This window comes from Larus michahellis, chromosome 5 (genome assembly GCF_964199755.1).
Source record: "Larus michahellis chromosome 5, bLarMic1.1, whole genome shotgun sequence".
NCBI classification, from domain to species: Eukaryota; Metazoa; Chordata; class Aves; order Charadriiformes; family Laridae; genus Larus; species Larus michahellis.
In genome coordinates this window covers 20878936-20899122 of record NC_133900.1, presented here as the reverse complement: position 1 = coordinate 20899122, position 20187 = coordinate 20878936, and the positions used below count along the sequence as shown (strand labels likewise).

At 41.2% G+C, this 20187-nt stretch overlaps 1 protein-coding gene across 1 annotated transcript; it reads right to left on the bottom strand.

The window, feature by feature from the left end:
• Window positions 1-3877: 3877 nt before the first annotated feature.
• On the bottom strand, window positions 3878-16294 carry PGRMC2 (progesterone receptor membrane component 2). The gene is made up of 3 exons (XM_074589070.1): window positions 15901-16294; window positions 5834-5989; window positions 3878-5085 (listed from the first exon to the last, which is right to left on the bottom strand). The coding sequence occupies exons 1-3, from the start codon at window positions 16247-16249 to the stop codon at window positions 4988-4990; spliced, it is 603 nt and encodes a 200-aa protein (XP_074445171.1). The 5' UTR covers window positions 16250-16294; the 3' UTR covers window positions 3878-4987.
• Between the last annotated feature and the right edge of the window lie 3893 nt (window positions 16295-20187).

Genomic DNA, 20187 nt, shown 5'->3' with positions numbered 1-20187 from the left:
TAGTCTGTTACTGAACACTTACGAAGTCTTAGACCTTTCCTTGTATAAAAATTCTCCCCTGTGCTTATTAAAGAATTTTGGTTAGGCTTCTCTTCATTTCTCCTGTTGAGAAATGACTGTACAAATATTTCTAAAACCCTGAATTCTTTAGTCATGCTCAAGATACTGGATTCTAAAGGCTTTTTAGAAGGGAAGAGTTGAGGTGGCTCTTGTTTTTGATGGAGACCCGATAATGTTTTGCTCTAAGGAGCCTGCGTGGGGGCCAGAGCCAGCCAAGAGAAAGGGAGTTTATATACAAACAGTAATTGAATGCTTGTGGTCAAGTGACAAATCCAGACTTGTCACCGGAACTCCACACCTCCAAAGGGCTTTATTTTTTAGATGCTTACAGAGTGTATGCTTGAAGGCTTTGCCCAGTTACCTAGAAAATGTGACAGATCAGTAAAAATATGATCGTCACAAAAAAAACCCCAAGACGTAAACTTTGTAACCAGAACGGGGACAATTCCATTTGTTGATGGATTTGGCAGGAAGGTTGCAATACCAGACTCGACGGCTGTGAAACACCTTAAAGTTGCTGCCTTCTGGTAGAGGAAGAAATACACAAAACCGCAACAATCCCCAAAGAAAAAGGGTGAGGAACAGTTTGGGTTTGTTTTTTTTAAGTTTTCAGGTAAGCAGCCCTTCACCTGCATTTGACCCAGCCTTGGCACACATGTTCTACCAAAAGCAAGTTTAAAATGCAATCTGTTAATACCTGTTAGTAAACATTCACCTTTAACCATAAATTAGAAGCCAGTGGAAGGGTTTGCCAGTAACATTCATACTTAATTATTTGGTTTCCATATTTAAGTAAGCCTTCGAGGCCAGGGCTACATTATTACTAGTGTTAAGTAGGAAAAGGAGTAAATAGCCAAATTCAAGGGTTGCCATTGCATCATTCCATTCATGCCTGAGAAAGCAGTCAGAGGACAGCGGGGTTTTTCCCTGCAGCATGGGAATGGGAGAGAACCGAGACTGCAGGCAGGACTCCAAGGGCACAGAACTTCATCACAAACCGACTCTCGGCTTCATCACTAAACTTCAGCAACGCTTCAGAGATGGGTTGCTGAATTAGTGAGTTATACATCATGAAAAACTGCACAGCTTTGTCCTAAAAAAAATAAAACCCACCCCAAAGCAGAGCCAGGAAGACCATTATATTCAGAGCACTAGGTCTTGATCAATATTTTGTACTATTCTACACAACAATGTGTGTATTTCCTGGAGGAAATAAACCCCCACAAACTTTCACTGTAGAGAAAACAATTATCAAAGAGACTCAAAGCACAAGTAAGGTTTAACTATTCCTTGACCTTTACAATGAAGGCAGTAAAATCAAACTGATTTTGCAGGAAAAAATAAATAAATTAGAAAATAGCTTAGAAGTGAAACAAGATCAGAAGCAGAGCGTCAAACTGATTTCACGTGCTGTGTCCAGCTCTGAAGGACAGAAAATTTGAACCTTAGCCAAAGAAAAGTAGCTCTAGCTCATTAAAAAGATACACCCAAGTACAAGCACATAAAAGGATAATTCTGCAGTCCTTAGTGGAAATTCAAGATGTTCGGATCAAGTAACAGCATCAAGAAGGTTTAGAAATAGATTTCCTGCCATAATAAAGCATTTTTGGGAAGCAGTGTATAAATGAGGCAGAAGTGTCAAAACAAATGACTACTCAAACTAGCTTAACACTAAGTCTAGCCTGGGAAAACAAGCGATATATTAAACTGGAAATATATTTTGTTTCTAAAGATGGTAAGAAATATTCCCTTCAAGTCCCTTATGTTGCTTAAACAAAATTTAACACGTTATCAGTATCAACCTGCCTGTCATTTTAGTTAATAGTGAATTTTGTGTCAATAGAGATTGATGCAAATGTGACAAGGATGAACGCCTCCATAAAATTATTATATTAATTGCGCTGGTTTTGATGGATCTGCTGTTATCCTAAATTATTCTCTGTGTGTCAACTTTTTATAAAAATGAAAGCTAGTGTGCTTTAAATAATTTATTTTTAGGTTGTCAGCTGTAAATCACTAGTGACTTTGTATGTAGGATGAACGAGGCTAATTTAGATCCACTAGACATCAAAATACAGGATTAAGTCTATGCAACATACTGCTGCCATAGGATGACAGTTTTGTGTTCTTCACAGTTAAATTGCTTCAAAGCAAATCTCATCCTTTACCCAGCTTGCTGTCCAACTGATCCTGAATCATAAAGATTTGAGTGTTGTTCTTTTAAAATAATTAAAAAAAAAAAGGCAAAAGAAAACAAAACTTCACGTAACTTCATTGTGATTTTTACAACAAGGAAACTTGGGTTAGGGAGTCACGGCATGTGCAAAACTACCCTTTTTTCTCCAGTAAAAAGTTTCTACATAAAACAGATAAAAGCATGATAGACTGCTAACACTACAGCTGTGCCAGATGTAGCAATGCAAATAGCTGTAATGAGCGAAGAGCAGAGGTAACTCACAGCACATACCAGGAACCCCCAGCCCTGACTTCATACAGCAGAAGCTGTCACACAGACTGTGCCGGTATTTTCATGTGGAAGCCTGGGGAAAAAAAAATAATTATCTGGTTGTCCTGTCTGACAGTTGGGTAAGCCTTTTCCTGCTCCGTGGCTACACACATCTTGGTGCCATGGCGAGGTGCACCAGCTGGCACAAAAGCTAAAAGTGAAAGGCATACTGTCAATGAAGTGTAATGTAAAACCTTTTATAGTGAGATTTAGTCAAAAGAAAAAAAATTCCCTAGTGAAGCAGCCAGGTGAAGAACTGGTGCTTAAGGACTCCTACCTCCTGTCCTGTGCAAGAAAGTTTTCTTCATCCCTTGGTAGCTTCCACTGTTCCATCTAAAGCACATATTTTTGTGGTTAGTTACACTAGCATGGCCAGCTTTTCAGCAGTGTGAAGACAATTAGCAGACACTTATAGTACTAACGTGCAAACCCGAGTCTGGGCACCGCCCCAACGTGCAGCTTATAAGGATGTGACCTAAGCAGAAACCGGTGCTTTACTGAATTACAGTCAGTAGCTGAACAGCCCCACACGGGATGTACAAGATCTCCCGTACGAGATCCAGCAAGCGTCACCTAAATTCTGTGGAGAAATGGCTCTAGTTCTGCTACGATAAAGCTACTCTATTCCAAGCTTGGATACGCAAGGAAGAGAATTCAACCTGCCTTCTAGGACACGTGAGTTACACATGATTCAAGGGAGGATTTTTGTTTATTTGTTTCATGTACATCAATATAAATCTCTTTCAGTCAAGCAGTAATAAAAAGGAAGTAGTTCCCGGCATTTCACAGTTTACAGTTCAACAGAATGTATCCATAGAAATCTGTTACTGTAGGCTTATCACAGGTGAAAGTCTGCAGAGGTACAGATGTCAGCCACAAAGCCGCCAGTCACAAACTCAATGGTGTCACTGTTACCACTTTAGCAGAACAGGCAGTGAAATTTCTACAATATGTTGAGTGATACGCACGTCTGGATCTCCAGCCTTCTTGTCCTATTAGTGCCATAAGACACGCTCCTTTTACTGTACATTAGGTGATTTCCTAAAATGCTTCTCCTTTATTTACATTACTTATTTTTTTTCCCCACCACAAATGCATCGGCATAGGTTTATTCTCTTAAATGCAGCTTACCTGAGTAAGTCTTCAAGATTCTTCAAAAGCTGGGACTCAAAATGCAAGATAACACCACAAGAACAAGGAAACAGTATTAATAGAGGTGGATGTTTCATATCCAAGACTTCTTCCCCTTACTTTGTATCCCACCACATTCCAGCTCTGCTTACCAGCTTCTACATAAAGTCTGACAGCACATTTGGTATTGTACATGCTTTATTAAAATGGAACTCGTATTTACAATATCTGCAGAAATAATCCCTCCCAAGTCTTGCATTCAGACAGACACACACACATACACACGCGCGCAGGCCCCTTCGCTCTACAGGGGTGTGAAGGCTATGCTCCCAAAAGTTAGGCAGCTTCTGGAAGAGGAGGAAGGGTGACATTTTTGTGTAATTACTTAAAAAGAAGCATGGGAGTATGCATTTGGCCATCACAATGCTAATTTAAGTATATGTAGTATTAACATATGGCAGTAACACTGAGTATTCCTCTTTTACATTCTATACACAGAATAACATCAAAGGTTTTCCAGTCAACAGAACATTCTAACTTCAGTCTCAATGCTGCTTGTAGTGACTATGAAACCACAATTTTGGGGCTGTCCCTTAAAACAATTCAAGTCTATGTAAGCGAAATAAGGCACAATTAATATTCGATTTGATTTAGAGGATGGGAAAAGGGGGAGAGGCAGGCTTCAGATAATAGTTGTTGCAGAGGAAACAGTTTTACCCAATCCTTTTGAGAAAAGGATGAATTTTACCCCCATCCTAATCTACACGGACTTCTCTTAGAGAACTGAAGTATTCTGCCAGGGCTACTAACGCCCACATACAAAACAAAATTGGAAATTCACATTTTAACACCAGTTTCAGTAGTCTAACCTACTGATACTGATGTACATGAGTACGTCTTTAATGCTGAAGGAGAAGACACATACGAAACAAGATTCAAACCTTTCACTGAGCTTGAAGACTCACGTCTTTTAGAGAGCTTGTAATATATACTATTTGAAGGCTTCAGCTTACTGATAAAAAGGAATAGCGTTTTTGTCTTTAAATCCCTGGCCCCTCTTCACTAACGAAGCCTAACCAGACATTACAAATAAACTGCAACAAAAGGTTTGGCAGCACAAATAATGTCTAGTATTCAAATCTTCATTTGTGAGTTTATTATTTTCCTTGTACAAAACCTGTTGAATGTTTTTCGCAGCAGATGAACTGTACCCAAAGATGCAGGACATTCTGTGATGGGGAATAAGAGGTTGCAGTTCCGAAGGCCCCTGACTTTGGTTGTTTACAAAGTTCATTCCTGTTTAGTGTGATCCTTGGTATCTTCCTCATCTGTGTATTCTGAAGGTTCTTCCCCTGGTTTTAGGAGTCTACCTACGTAGTCGTATTTTTCTGAAAAAGATTTACGATTCCATTACAATCAAATACAGCTGCATTTGCTCGTTAGCCTGCACTGCTGCAAATCCCTTTTTCTCTTACACACGCAGGTTCTCAACCTGAATCACTGAAACCGATAGCAATTTATCAGCAAGCTCAGCCTCCTAAAACAATCTTGCTACCATTGCTGCTCACTACCTTCTCAACTCTGAGTACTTTGTTTCAATTCTCCCACAGTGAATCAGGCAAGCTTTATCACACAATGGCTGAAAACGCTGCTGTTAAAACCGGCACAAATTCCCTCAGCCTGTTCTGATTTCAATTACTGTGAAAAATGACTCCCCCTCCCTCCAGAGGCATGCTTCTGAGAAATAATTTCAAGACAAACTTGTTCAACCCTTCATGCCAAAACAACTCTTCGTCCTAAACATGATTCCATGGCAGCCAAAGCCAACAACTCATGAGCGGGAATTCCATCAGCTAAGCTACACTGAGATTCCAGAGTGAAATTCTGTGCTGAAGAGCTGAGAAGAGAACCACTTTCTTGTAAAAGTAAAAGGTTGAAAAAGCTCTAGTTGGATATAGTGGAATCCTCTCTATGGAAGAAAGGCCTGAAACCCCTGGTCTTTTCCTAAGAAAGTTACATTGCATTATTTATGTTAACTGTCAACATTTCTTTAAAAGCTGCCCCAAGCCCAAATCAGTCATTTTTATGAAACACATTTCCTTAAACTAAAGATGTGCTGCTAATTTGAGAATTTACCTTTAAATTGCATTTCCCACTCTCTTACACTTTCCATCTGTACAGCATTTAAGTCCGATAGGTCATCATATTCATCTCTGAGTGCATCTTTATCTAGACAGAAAGTTGCTAGTCCCCTGGAGGCATCTCTGCCAGCAAATATTCCATATGGACCCTCTGAAAACAAAAAGACAAAAGCGATACCTTCAAGTCTTTGTTTATGGTTACCAATCTCAGTTCCTTATGTAGTCTGCCGAAGCCATACATTAAACCCTGGCAGTGATGGGAACAGCAGTAGTTTCAGTGCCATGGCTGTTCGATATTCAACAGCACCGCAATTAAATCTAAAGTGTCACTAGGAGAGAAAGTCTGCTGGGAAAAGCAGAACCAGGAAAATAGCTTTGAAGGGATATCTGGAAAAAATCCCTGTCATTTGATGCAAGTCAGTTGATGTAAATGAAATTCCAAAGAGACTGGAGGCTGGAATTCAAAAGAAACGCACTTCTATTAAGCAAAACATAGAATATTTACAAGTTAAGCATGAACAGAAGCAAACTATATAGACATCTTAATTAGAAATCAATTTCATCGATAAATAGAACTTAATACTTTCACTTCACTTATAGACTCACCACGACTTTCTACATACGTGATAGACAGTGCATCTTTTGACACATTTCTTACTTCTGTGGAAACAACCTCATTTATTTTGGGCAGCAGATCACCCATATCCTATATTGTTCTTGAAAACTGCACAAATCTTCATGTTAAGAATGTAAAGCAACTACTTCTTTTGTGCTTTTTGACTGATGTCAAGCACCACAAATACACTAACAAAATTTTGAGCAATGACTGTCAAATAAATATTACTACAAAGAGAACTGGATGATTTGCAAACCAACAACTTTCAGGACGAGGCTGATAACTGGCTTTCCTGAATATTAATTAATCTAAAGAACTTCAAGCGTATTGTTACCTTAGATTTTCTTTACCTAAAAACAATTACCTTAATTCAGCTCAATTTAAAAAAACCAAAACAAAAAAAAAACCAAAACAAACAAAAAAAAACACTTTAAAATTTTCTGCACTAACTGCAGCAGCTAAGCAACAGGGAAATGCCCAAGGCATCATAAAGAGTGGTCACTACATGAAGATAAACAGGCCAGACCCCTTCGCTGGCTTACCTCTCGGAAGACGACAGTGGCCGTCAGCCTGAAGAAAAGGCAGCACCCATGGACAAGAATGAACACAAGCAAGTGGCAACACACTGTCCTTCACCCCCTCTATTGCCTGCTGTAGCACCTCAGACCTCTTCTGCACCAGGGCGAGCCACGGGAAATCATTCCAAGAGGCTGGTTTCCTCCCAGGCCGCTTGCTCCAGCCACAACACCTATCTGCTCTTGCCGGGCATTGGCTTCAGGGTTGAGACAGAGGCTGGATGCAGCAGGAAGAACTCCTGAGGCAGGGAACCTGAGCACCATATGGATTAGAAGAAACTACGTCCTCACCAGAACTGGTGTCACCTCTCCACCCCAGAGTGCTTGGCACTGTAAGTTGCTTACAGTCAAACCTGAGAACAGAAGGGTGTCTCGTGTGCCAATGAAAATTTCCCTGTCTCTCTGGAAATAAACCAACTGATTTAGAAGCAAAATTTCACAAGAAGTACACATCAGAGAAAGAACTATCAACTGGAAGCTTGCACTGTACAAATCTGGCCATAAGAGACAACCATAATGATTAACAGCATCTTTATGCTCATCATTTCAGATATTTAGCTTGAGGAATGGCATTCACAATAACTACCTCTGGGATCAGGGACTACATTCATGTTACTTAAGAGAATCAAAGTCAAGAGCCCTTGTGAACTCTATTTCTCCTATTTGTATCCTGAATTAGATATTTATATGAAAAACAGGATTCAGAGACTGAAATCAATTCCAAGTTGCATGCTCAGTCACTTCCCATGAAACAGTGTACAAGGTAGTGATGGCCATCATTTGCAACATAACACAGAGCTTCTTCAAACAAAAAGTCTTGCTTCACTCCAAAATAGCTATCATTCAAGTGATCTAGTTTTTGATGTTCTCAATGAAGAACACAGGAGCTATAAACAGCTCTTACAAAGACAACAGACAACCAGTAAATCCTTAAGACCAATCATAAATTGCTACATAAGCTCACCACCAACAGTATTTTGTCCCTTTTTCCTTTCTCTGAAGTGTTTAAACCAAATATTTCCATAAACCCTACTAGGTATTTGCATAATGCGTTTTCAAAATTCTGGCTAACCAGAGTTAAGAGAAGCACGCTGTTCCCCTTCCCTTCTACCCTGCATTTAGTGGTTTATGGAGTTTTACAGCACCTGCTGAGATGCCACCTCTTCGTCCACCAGCTTGATTCCAATTATTTCTATTAAAAAGAGAATTACATTATATTTACCATACATTTCAATAATATACTTAGTTGAAAGCATGAATGCTTTGAGAATGTATCAGTTTGCATTAAGTTTAATGGACGCAAAATTACTGCAAATATATTTTAATGTCAGATGTTATTATACCAATATTTTTTTTTTTTTTCTAAAATTGAATTTAAACGTTAACATTCCAGCATGTTTACTACAGAAGTATTCAGGAGTCACAGAGAAACCATCAAGCTGGGTCCAAGCACTCAAAAAGAATGCTAACTACTAAAAATCAGCCTTTGGACTCAGCAGACAGCATCTTAAATTCCAGCTCCACAAATGTAACTTAGGAACGCGTCCCATTCTTTAATCCTTTACTAAACAGCAAATATTGAATTATGATGATTTAAAAAAAAAAAAAGTGCAAGCCTGGCTTCACCTTAGTTGCAGGGCTGCTAAAGCAGAAGTTCAGAGATCTCAGTATGAGCAATCTACTTCAAGATTTAAAGCTTACATTCAGATTCTTTTACACAGAGATGAAGTACAGTATTTTACATTAATATAGAATTTACAGGTCTGGGGTTTTGCTCTAAGCCCTAGCCTTTTATTTGCTTTTATATAAATACTGGTGCAACAGTATTAAAAAGGTATTTTGCATATCAGATTTTGTTGCGCTTGGAGAAGCATCCAGAAAGGTGCCAACTCAGAGAACCCTGGGGAAAAAAACGTGCTTCAAGAACACAATTCTGAGGTAGAGACATTAGTGCAACCCTAGACATACTCCCTCAGAGTTCTTTCACTACCAGATGTAATTTACTCTGCAAGCCCTTCCCGTAGTCCTTCTTTTCTTTCCTTTTGTCTGCCTATCTATTTAGACTGGCTCCTGTTCTAAATAATTGATTGCACCCCATGACATGATTTACATACTTAAGAGATTGCAAAAATAGATGCTATTAGCATAGGTACATATACCAAACTGATTTTTCAAGACCATATCATGAAGTTTCAGTGGTTTTCTTTAGCTGTACCCCCAAAATTAGCTATTTCATAGTCAAATATTTCTTTAAAAAATTCTCCTACCACTCCAATTTGCCATCTCACAAGAACAAAAGGAAAGTCAGGGAAGTGTCAAAACCCATTAAAACACCTTGCTACACGTTAGTTGGCTACAGGCAGCTATGAGCCTTACGTGAAGGAAAACTTTGTTCCTTGAAGAATGCTTTTCTTCCCATCTTTGCTTTCACATATTGAAACACTTTGTTTCAGGGTCTGCATTTATTTTAGCACTGAGACCAAACAGCTATCAAGAAAACATATTTGCCTACTTATCTCCACATCTGTACCACCACATTTATGCGCTGCCTTTTTCCCCTGTATAAATTCTGCATTTACCTTTTGTGTTTGCAGACAACCTAAAACAACAGCAGGTGAGGAAAAATAAATCTAATATTAAAGCACTGTATTTAGAAATTTGAGATACGAAGCTGTCCAAGCTGAAGTTTTTCTTTGGAAGTGCTGCTTCTAGTCACTTGCTCCAAAACAGGCTAAACTGGATCTTGGAACAGCACATGTTACAATTGTCAACTGGTTTGGTCAATAGTTCCCCCAGCAAAACCTGTGCTGGTGTTCAGTGTTAGAGCAGATATTCTTGGTTTACCAAAGAGATTATCTGGCCATTTTAGTTCTCTACTAGCTTTGCAGAACACCCCAAACTATTGCTCCAAGACTAGTAATGAAGGTGAACACTGTACACTGAACTTTGGATTGCTCCAACTGTTCAGCACAGGGACCGCAGTACAGATAGCTGCATGCGGACTTTATATCTAATGAAGTGATTTGTAATCTAAGAATTGTATTCATTGCCACAAGGCCCATACAAGTTCTTTGGAGAGGCCACACAGGTTAACAAGGTTAAGTTTTAAACCAGCTTTGGTTTCTTCAAGTAGTCAAAAAGCACTTTGAAGCAATCATCAAATATGCAAAGCACACCAGGTGTTCTTTGCATCTGCGGGCTCCATGCAGCCACTGCAAATAAAACCTAGTTTTGTCTGAAGCTTAAGAGATTCATGGACAACATTTCTCAAACTGCAGACAAGAATAGACTAATCTCTTCTTTAGTGTAAGTTAAAAGGAACAAAATAATACAGACCATGAAATTATTGACAGCTGCACTATTCTGCCACTTTGTCTACCTTTTCCACTCCAAATCAAAGCAACATCTCCACTGTCTGTTTAAAATTTTCCATCTGAATCCTGACATGTGTTTGTTCAGTGTTGCATCTTTTATGAGGGAATGAAAAAGCTACAAATTAGACAAAGCCATTTTGAGATGCAGCTTGAAAGCAGAAGCCTTCTAATAACATTTATCACTGGGAACTCAAGGTGACATAGTTTTAACTTTACTGCTCCAGATTTACACGAAAGGAACGATGTGGGTCAATTTTAAGTTACAACTTGCATGGAAAGTAAGTGTTGTTAGGAAAGCGACCCACAAAGTCTGCATGCTAAGATGGGAAGTGCTTAGAAAGAAGGGTCTAAACCTGACTTCTTAGGCACAAGACCAGAGGGCCTCACTCTCTATTTCGCTTGCTTCCTTTTTAACTCCGTGAAAAAAAGTGCAAGAATCAATGACCCAATTTCAACTAAAGGGGCAGACAATGAGCACTGCTAGGGAGCCTCTAGTTCAGTAGTCAGGAGATTCCTGGAAGACAGCTCCGTAATTGAGAAGGACCTGGATCCCACATCTCGCTTTAGTGAGAAGCGCTCTGGCCACTAGTTTATTTCATAATAAGGCAAGCAATGCTGGCCAGGTTTTTGATTAAATGAAAGAGATCTGCTACATACTGGATTTAACATCTATATGTCATTAACAATGATGCCGCTATCACATCCTAATATATCTTGCTTTAAGCATACCTGCTTGATCAGGCCCCTCAAACCTCAGGGGACTGGAACCTGAATGGTTTAAATAGGAACTACAGATTTACACAGACTCTTTACCAAACACAGAGTTGTTCGAGTTTGAAGGAATACATGCAGGTTATTAAAAAAAGGGGAAAAAAAACCCAAACAACACAGGGAGCTGACAGACACACAAAGCAGAAGCAGAGGAGGAGACAGAGTGATGCATCTTCCTGTACAAAACCACTTTACTGCTCCCCATGAACATGGGCTGAGGGCTTACAGCAACCCCTTCATACTGGTGGCAAGGGCACTACTCCCTTTAATCAGAAGTATGGGAACTATCTCTCACCAATATGCACGTATACACCTTTCTAGGTTAACTACTGGTAGGAACTTCTTTATCCACAAACGCAGTTGCTTTCAAAAGCTGAGTCTCAGGCAAGAGACACCTCCATTACACAGACACCAAAGAGCTGACAAACATCAAAAACACAGAGAAGATATACACCTTACAGGAAGCACTTCTTTCCCCCAGTCTTATCCTCTGTACTTATCTGTAACCCCTCGGCCTGTTGTGTTCTTAAGATAAGGCCACCCTTTACAGAATTCTCCAGACACAACATATATGATGTCCCTCCTCCAACACTTCGCTCTAACCATACCCTTGTAAAGGATGTATTGAAAAGCATCAATGCTACCTTCGAAACAGAGACACAATGAAGTTTACAGCACTCGATTCCAAAGGAAGTCTAACAGCATCAGATTATTTTTACACAGATGATGGGAAAAATTGACAGCTGTTTATTACAGAATTTTTCAAAGTATTTAACATCAGAAATCACAGTTCTTAACTGGATTTGCAACATGAAATAAAGGTAATTTCCCCCTCATGAAAAAAGAACTATGATGGATTTTTTTTGTAAAAGGAACTACTACTACCTAATCTATTCCTCTTGGCAAACTGGAAAGCAGAAATCTACATGATGCTTTCAAAGACAAGAGTGGGATGAGAATGACAGTGACAATGTATTGCAGCAAAGCAAACTCAGGAAATTGATTTTTTTCAAGATCATGAAACATTAAGAACCAAGAAGTGACGTGGAACAGTTGCATACACTGTATTGCATGTAATCTTGCTTTGTCATGCTCAAAGCCATATATTTTTCATAACTGCACAAGGCATTTGATAAGTTAATCAAAACATATTTGCAGCATTATCTTGGCATGCTTATTTAAATGCTAAATATTAAGATTTCCCAATATTACTTTAATTCTTATTATGCCCTTCTATTGACAGTACACTACTAGGAACCTTGACACAAACAAACATGAAATTAAATGTTGCAATAAATGAAACAGTAAAAACTGTCTCTCATTATATGGATATAAAACCAACACGGCACACACTAAAGCTATTAATCATTAGACTCAAGTCATGAGATATGATTACAGGTGGGGAAGTCACCCCAAAACAGCCTCTGTGAAATTCTGGTTAGGTGATATTTTTAATAGCAAGCTGCTAATTGTTTACTTTCTTTCTTTTAGAGTTTGTGGGTGATAAAGAAAAGGTAATTAATTTAATAACCAAGCAAAGCATTCTAGGACACTTACTCATTTGGGCACAAACAGAGGTGGCATTTAATACAACTAAAAGTGAAGTGCCGAAACAAGGGGTATCCTTGCAGGACAGAGGACTATCCCAGGAAGCAGCATTTTGTAAAGGAACTTGGCAAGTAAAGTTTTAAATTAAGAGTTCAATGTAAGTGAAGTGATTTTTGGAGGCCCAGACAGTTAAATGTGTGATATGTAACCTTTTCTTGCTCTTAGCTAAAACGCATTAGACATATCAAAGAAATTGTGGAAGGCTTACAGAAGACAACATGAGAAAAAACAAAAAAATTTGGAAAACATTTTGATTAAATGTTCAAGAAACTGAAGTTTTCAATCATGTCTGTCTGAAAGGATGACTTCAACAGTCTATCAATTTTTAAAAATATCTTAACTCTACATATGTAAAGGGCTCTTCAATGAAAAAAGACGAAAGTATAACAGGATTCAGCGGATGGAAACTTAAAACCAGGAGAGCTTCTAATAAAATCAGAAGCTTGGTGGGAATTTTAAGGGAATCTCAACTGCTGGACAAAAATCTGGATTAGATGACAATTCTGTGCATTTTTAGCCTTCTGCTATAAGTAGAAAAATAAGGAACACCTCTGCATCCAAACTACACTGAAGCAAAAAAACCCCAGACCTTAATTTCAAGACATCAGAAGCCTTCTGAGACAGTCACGTTATTCAATGTTAACCCAGCAGTCAAGACATACTTAAGACTTGATAGTGAGCCCTCAGCCAATGCTTTTTGCTGCCTTCAAAGCTGAAGGACTATTTCACATCAGTACTGCAACAAAGTACAAAAGGCTCACAGTCCGAACCTGCAACACCAGCAAAGCCAGTGCCTTCAAATATTTCTTCTGTTAAAGAAAATTTGGCCATGGCTCTGTTGGTATGCTTTGCACTTCTCTTGCCATGCTCCAGCTACGAGGCACAGAATTACCAAGAGAACTGCTGCGGACATCTTGCTCCTCTGACTGAAGTCTTTCTGAAAAGCTCTCAACCAGCTGTAGAAGACTTTTCCACCTAACCCTTCTCAGATCTTTTAAGGCCTCCAAACCATCTACTAGCTTTTTTTCTTTTCAGACACAAAACAGTTGCAAGAAAATATTCCCCGACATGCATCTGTACAGGGAAACCACGTCAGCGCAATTCAAAAATCAACATGTTTGGCAGAAAGCACACAGCTGATGATGCACAGGTTGAGCATCACTGTCCTAATATGCGTGGTCCCAAGTAACGGAGATGTGACAGACAAAGATGACATCAGTTCTATTATAAAAAGGCAATCTTTCACCACAGAGGGGGGAGAAAAAGAAAAGACTTTTTTCCTCTCCATGAAAAGCTGGAAGCACTGCTTTAGGGAAACCAGCTGCTGCCAGTTATCAAAAAAGCAGACTGATGTCCTAGAACTTAAAGCTTTAGCTTCCTCACAATAATAGATCTCCAGAGGCTGGCAATGTGAACCAGCAATGATATCTACAGCGGAGAGTCTAAAATTTAATTTATATTTGATACACAAAAGAGTTAATGTTTAGATTATGGTCGATTATTATATCATAGAGTAATTTATGAAGCAATCAGTCGGCTTACTGGTGTTTTAAGCTTCACACAGCATATGTATTACCTGCATTTTCTATCAGCCCACAGGCCTCAGTTTAAAAAACCCTGAAGTGAGAGAGACAAAAGAACTGGCCCGATTAAGTGTCATGAAAGCTGCAGCACACTGGACCGCATTTTCTCAGCTTTACTAGTCAATAAAGAAAATAAGGCATGGCAAGGTAGCTAAGATTACATTGTTAACCTTTACAGTACCCAGTCAGAAAAGCATTTTGGTTCAATTATGGCAGTTTCAATTTCTGCAACTGGTATCACAAACTTTGAGGGTAACAAGAGTTACAAAATACTAGCCCAGCTCAACTGTACAACTGCTTGTCACTTCCCTGGTAAGAACCAAAGACTTGTAACATGCCAGTTCTGCATTTTTATTTTTGTAACCTAAGATTATTAAATATAATAATAATAATAATAATAATAATTATTATTATTATTATTACTACTACTACTTAACTTGAACTATTTCCTGGGGGGGGAAAAAAGTATCCTCTCTCTCCTCCACCCCTCATACAAGAACACCTGCCATACCTACTATGAAAACTCCTGCATAATTTGATTAGATCAAGTTTTCCAAACCACCATTGTTTAAGGAAGAAAATTATCAGCAGTCATAACCCTCATTTCCTTTGGCATCAGATGTGAACACGGTGTTCACTAGTAAGTTCATCCACTTCATTAAGAACACTGTTTATTATGAGAAAATATGCTGCAGTTTCACAATCTACATTGTGAATATGGAAACACAACATTGCTTTTGAAGCATACTTTTCTGAACCTTTTAAATATACGTTTCCACTCCAAAGAACTATTGTCTGTCCTTCTATTTAAGAGAGTGGGTTGATTTCTGCACTCTCAATGGTAGCAACATATCAGTCCCTGAACTCTTCCTGCTCGCCCCTATCCCGATTCATACTCAGTATGGCATTTGCACCTAAATAAGTAACCAGCTGTTTTTTTTTTTTTTCTTTTCTGAACTGCCAGAGCTAGAATGAAGGAAGCATTGCTCAGTTGCGCTTGGGAAACCTACTAGAAAAGACAGAAGGAAAAAAAAATAAAATAAAATTAAACATTGCACATCCAAATCTAGGCAACTGGAAAGCTGGAAGCCTGAACAGAACCCAGACCCGTTTTGCACCACCTATTTAAAACTACCGTTCGTCCCCCGGCCGGCCAGCCTGGTGAGGGGTCGCGGTTTGGTGAGGGGTCGCGGTTTGCAGGGCTGTCTCCCATCTGACACCACCACCACCGGCAGCCGGCGGCCCTATCAGGCGTGGGGACAGCGAGCACGGGGCTGTCCGTCCGAGATAAACCCAGGGGCCCGCGGGACGCCGCCGCCGCTGACAGGCAGCGAGGCCTCCCCGAAACCCACCACCCCCGCCCCCGGTGGGGCTGAGGCCCGGGCGCCTTCAAGCAGGGAGCCCGCGGCGGCAGGGCACGCCCGCCGCCGCCGATCCCCGCCGTCTCTCCCCAGCACCGCCCCCGCCTCCCGCCAGCGCTGCCGGGAGGGCGTCCTCGGCCTCGGGACCCCCTTCCCCCGACCCCGGGGTCTCACCGGGCCCATAGAACTTGCTGCCTTTGGTCACGTCGAAGACTTTGCCGTTGACAGCCAGGAGGATGCGCGGGTTGCGGGTCCCGTCGAACTCGCGCAGCTGCTCCAGGGAGAAATCCCGCCGCTTCATCCGCGGCAGAGCGGCGGCCTGGCTCTGCCGGGCCGCGCCCCCCGGCCCGCTCCGCGTCCCCCAGCGCAGGTACAGCCGGTAGGCCGCCAGCAGCCCCAGCGCCAGCAGCCCCGCGATCAGCAGCATCCCGCCGCCCACCGGCGGCTCCTCCGCGCCCCCGCCCCCTCGCCCGCCGCCGCTGTTCCCCTCAGTCCTCAGCCTCCCGTCCCCATCGTCCGCCATCACTGCCAGGCCAACGCCTGCCCGCCCAACGGCTCCGCCCCGCTCGCGCCCGGGGCCCGCCGCCGCGCCCCGCCCCTTCTCCCGCTTTCCATTGGCCGCCGGGTAAAGCGGCACCGCCCCCGGCGAATGGGGTGCGGACACGCCCCGCCAGCCCAACGGGCGCCGCCGCTCGCGAGAGGCGCCGCTGCCGCCAGCGCGCCTGCGCAGTGACCACCCCCCACCCTCACCCACCCCCACCCCCTCCACGCCGTCAGAGCGCGTGGAGGTGGCGTTGGCGGGAGCGGGGAGAAAGGGGGGGGGGAATCGCCTCAGCCCCTGCCTCACGGGAGCGAGCGGGTACCGCCGCCCGCCACAGCAAACAGCGCGGGGAGGAGGCGGCGTGGCGGCGAGGGGGGCTGGCAGCCCTCCTTGAGGCGTTAAGAGCCGTTCTTTCCGCCGCTGGGAAAAGGGTCGAGGGCTGCCGCCGGCGGCGGTGGTGCAGCCCCGTTGTGCAGCGCCCTTTGGGCGGCTGCCGAGTCAAGCGGCGCGTCTGGCCGCAGCTCTGGGGCGGAGGTGGTTTTGCTGACCGCTTGAGCGAAGACAGGCGTGCGCCTGAGGTGACACAGCAGCCAGTTTTGGAGGGAAACCTTTGGAGGTAGCTCAAGGGACTGCTTGGTGCGCTGAGGGTAAATACACCCTTCCGTTTTTTTCCTGTCAGAGAAAGGGGTGATTACCAACAGTAGGCTGATACACTAGAATTACTCCTTGTGCTGCCAAATGTAGCAGTGGCAGCCCATAGGTGGCTTTACTATATCATGTTAAGTAGAACCCATACCCAGGAGCGAGTTTGCTCAGTTATGTGAGGAGAAAGACTAAAAGCTTTTATTATTTTCAAAGAGAGAGTGGGTGCATCTCAGTAGGACGACACATCTGCAGAAAAGGCAAAGACCTGGGCAAAATTTATCCCTCCAGTTCCTCTCATCTTGTCAATGATGTGCTCCCAAGCAAAACTTAATGTCTCATCAGTTAATGCTGAAAAGCTGCTCTACAATTGTGTAACTGGGCCTGGGGAACCCAAACGGCACTCAGCTGCCCTCTCGGTGGTTGGAAGGTGATTCAAGAAGTACTTTGGACTTGAGAAACATTGTTATTCCATGTAGCCCTGTGGTGCTAAAGCTTCCCTGCCTGATAACTTCAGCCTCCAGAATAAATCACAATTAACATAACTCAGTCACAAAAAGTTGGAAAGCTCAAATGTTTTTCACAAAGGCTGGTAGACAGTGCAAGAGACTCAACCCAGTGGAAAATAACATTAATGATAGCATTTACATAAAGCTCTGCATTTTCAACACCTTTGCTTAAGTGTTTAATCTTCTGCCCTCTGAGCCAGTTTGGTAATGACTACCTCTGTGAGGAAACACGATGAAATTCTTGCCAGTTAAAGACCTGCAATTAAAATACTACTACTATTCCTCTTAATCAAGCAGGCTCTATTTAATATGTGTGTAAGTAAACTCTATTAAGAAAGTCCTTTCATCTCCACAAGTCACAGCTTGATTGTGGTTAACAAGTTTTTATCAAGGAATCATAATATGTTTGGATTGTCTGGGCACAGCTATGGTGCAGGTCAGAAAAAGACGGAGTTGCACTCTTACCTCCAGATTTCCTTCCGTCATTAGTTTAATTTAGATTTTCCACAACATTTTACTACATTCTCTTAACTTCCTTTGTATTTTAAAGAAGGTTTCAGGAAACAAAAACAAGTAGTAAGGGATGTTTTACCCATCTGCCTACCATGATCTTATCTCTAAATTCATATAGACTGGCTAGATTATTCTAGACATTTCTTTGAAAGAGCATGGTTTCCCATTGTGCGAATGTAGTGTTCTGCTATATTCTGGAAGGAATTCTTTCAGAAATCAGCATGGCTACTGTAAACATTCTAGCCTTCATTTGTCAGTTCTGGCTGCCTGCTTAAGAGATTATATTGCTACCTGGGCTTGGCTAAAATACCTTGATTTATTTCTGTGAGCCTTGGATCTAGCGCAACAAAATAGTGGCTATTTTTGATCCCCAGATAAGAGCTGGAAGCCAAGAGGAGTTCCAGGAACCCACCCTAAGGAAGTGAAAGTTTAGAAGACTTCTACTTAAAAGAATTTAAATGCTAGAAAATAGACAAATACATTAGAAATAATATAAGGCAAATACTAAATATATTAAGTATACTTGGATTAGAACATTTTCAAACCTAGCGGAAAGAAACCACTGAAAACACGTAGGTTTTGACCTGGAGGAACACTGTCTGGTTGTCCCCTTGTTAGTGTACACCTCAGACCAAGTCCAGATATGCAGCACCAAGGATGTTAAGATCCCAGTGCAGCTACATCCACCTTCAGTACTGGAGCACCATCAGTAGAAGACAAACACTCAAGATCTGCTAGCTCAAATAGGACAAACAAATGTCTTCCCGTCTCAGGGCAGACTACTTTCAACTTCAGTCAAATTTTGTTACCCTGCTGTTAGTGTTACCTGCCAGAGAAACGCCAGAAAAAAACAGTTTCTCCACTATGACATTTTCAGCCGTTTCTTTGTTGCCTGTCTTTGGTTTGCCAAGACAAAAAGTCTGTCCCTGTAAAGTAAAAAAGTTATGTTCTACAAACCTACAACTGGTAAAGGGTCCCCCAAAAGTCTCTTAGCATTACTGTGTTGCTTCTGCTGTTCTTTCTGTGCTTCTCGGTGGTTTTTTTTTTTTCTTCGTGTGAACAAATCTGACTTTGATCTAATTGACAGACAGCTGTCATAGATCCTGACCCATGATTGGGGAGCTCAGGTATTGCTGTATGTAATTGAGTGTCAGTACAGCAATACGATGAGAGGAGTGAAAGGAAAACTGGGCATTCCGGGTTACCTGTGAAAAAAATCTCAGAGTTTTCCAAATTCTGAAATTAATGCACAGCACATTTGTACTGATTTGATCTGAAGAGCAAACGAAGTGGTAATACTTGCATATCACAGTTTCACATAAAGGGCTTAGTGAGTCCTGAAAAAACATATATGAAAGAATATTAACAAATTTCTAATTAGTTATATTATAGCTTTTGTTGTTCTTGAGTAGTTATTTATAGATTTTTTTTTTAGCTAATAAAATTTGAAGAATACCTAGAAAATTAATAACTTATTGCTATATTCGTATGCAATCTCATCTATTGTTACTTGTTTATCCTCTAGTTCTTGGAGGTTAATAGCCATTAACTTTCATAGCAGTCTCTCTGCCATATCTGACATGATTTGTTCTAGCAACAAGGGAAAAACAGTAGTATCTTTTAAAGTTATTTGTTCACTGGTGTTATATGTTCAATATTTTTCTACATCAATATACATTTTCTTCTTCAGAATAGAGCCTTCTGTGTTGTAATGTGTCAGATATATACTATGACTGACTATTGCAACTTTGTCCTAAGAATTTCACAAATAGACCAGTTGCCGCCTACTTTGTTGCTCCACATATGAAAAAATTCTTTAACTTTTTTTATTAAAGAGAAGCAGGTAGGATGCTTCTGGATGACTTTTCCATTAGGAGGTGAATGCCTCAATTCAGAATTACATTCTTCACTTTTTCTTTTCAACCACTACTCATTACAGCCTCTGGAAAGAAGACTGAACTCAGTGAAAAGCACAATGAGAGCACAACTTTACAAGCAGAAATTGAGCTCTGATACAAGCCACTATCATGTCTGAAGTTTATTTTCCATTGATTTTGAAGCTGAAGAAGCATCTCATAATGCAAAGATGGCTATGTTCAGGACAGATTAGGAAGTTAATTGTGTGTGAAGGAATGTAGGGATGTCTCAGTAAATTTGGAATAATAGAACAATCAATCAGCTCCATTGATTTTGGATATTTTTAAACCTAGCTTAATGTATGGGATGCACTGATGGTTTTGTTTTATGCTGATACAG

Coding starts and splice junctions, on each gene's coding strand:
- PGRMC2 (XM_074589070.1), bottom strand. CDS start 16,249: ATGGCGGACGATGGGGACGGGAGGCTGAGGACTGAGGGGAACAGCGGC. Junction 5,990..15,900: donor CAGCAAGTTCTATGGGCCCG/GTGAGACCCCGG, acceptor TTTTGTTTTCAG/AGGGTCCATATGGAATATTT. Junction 5,086..5,833: donor GTGGGAAATGCAATTTAAAG/GTAAATTCTCAA, acceptor AATCTTTTTCAG/AAAAATACGACTACGTAGGT.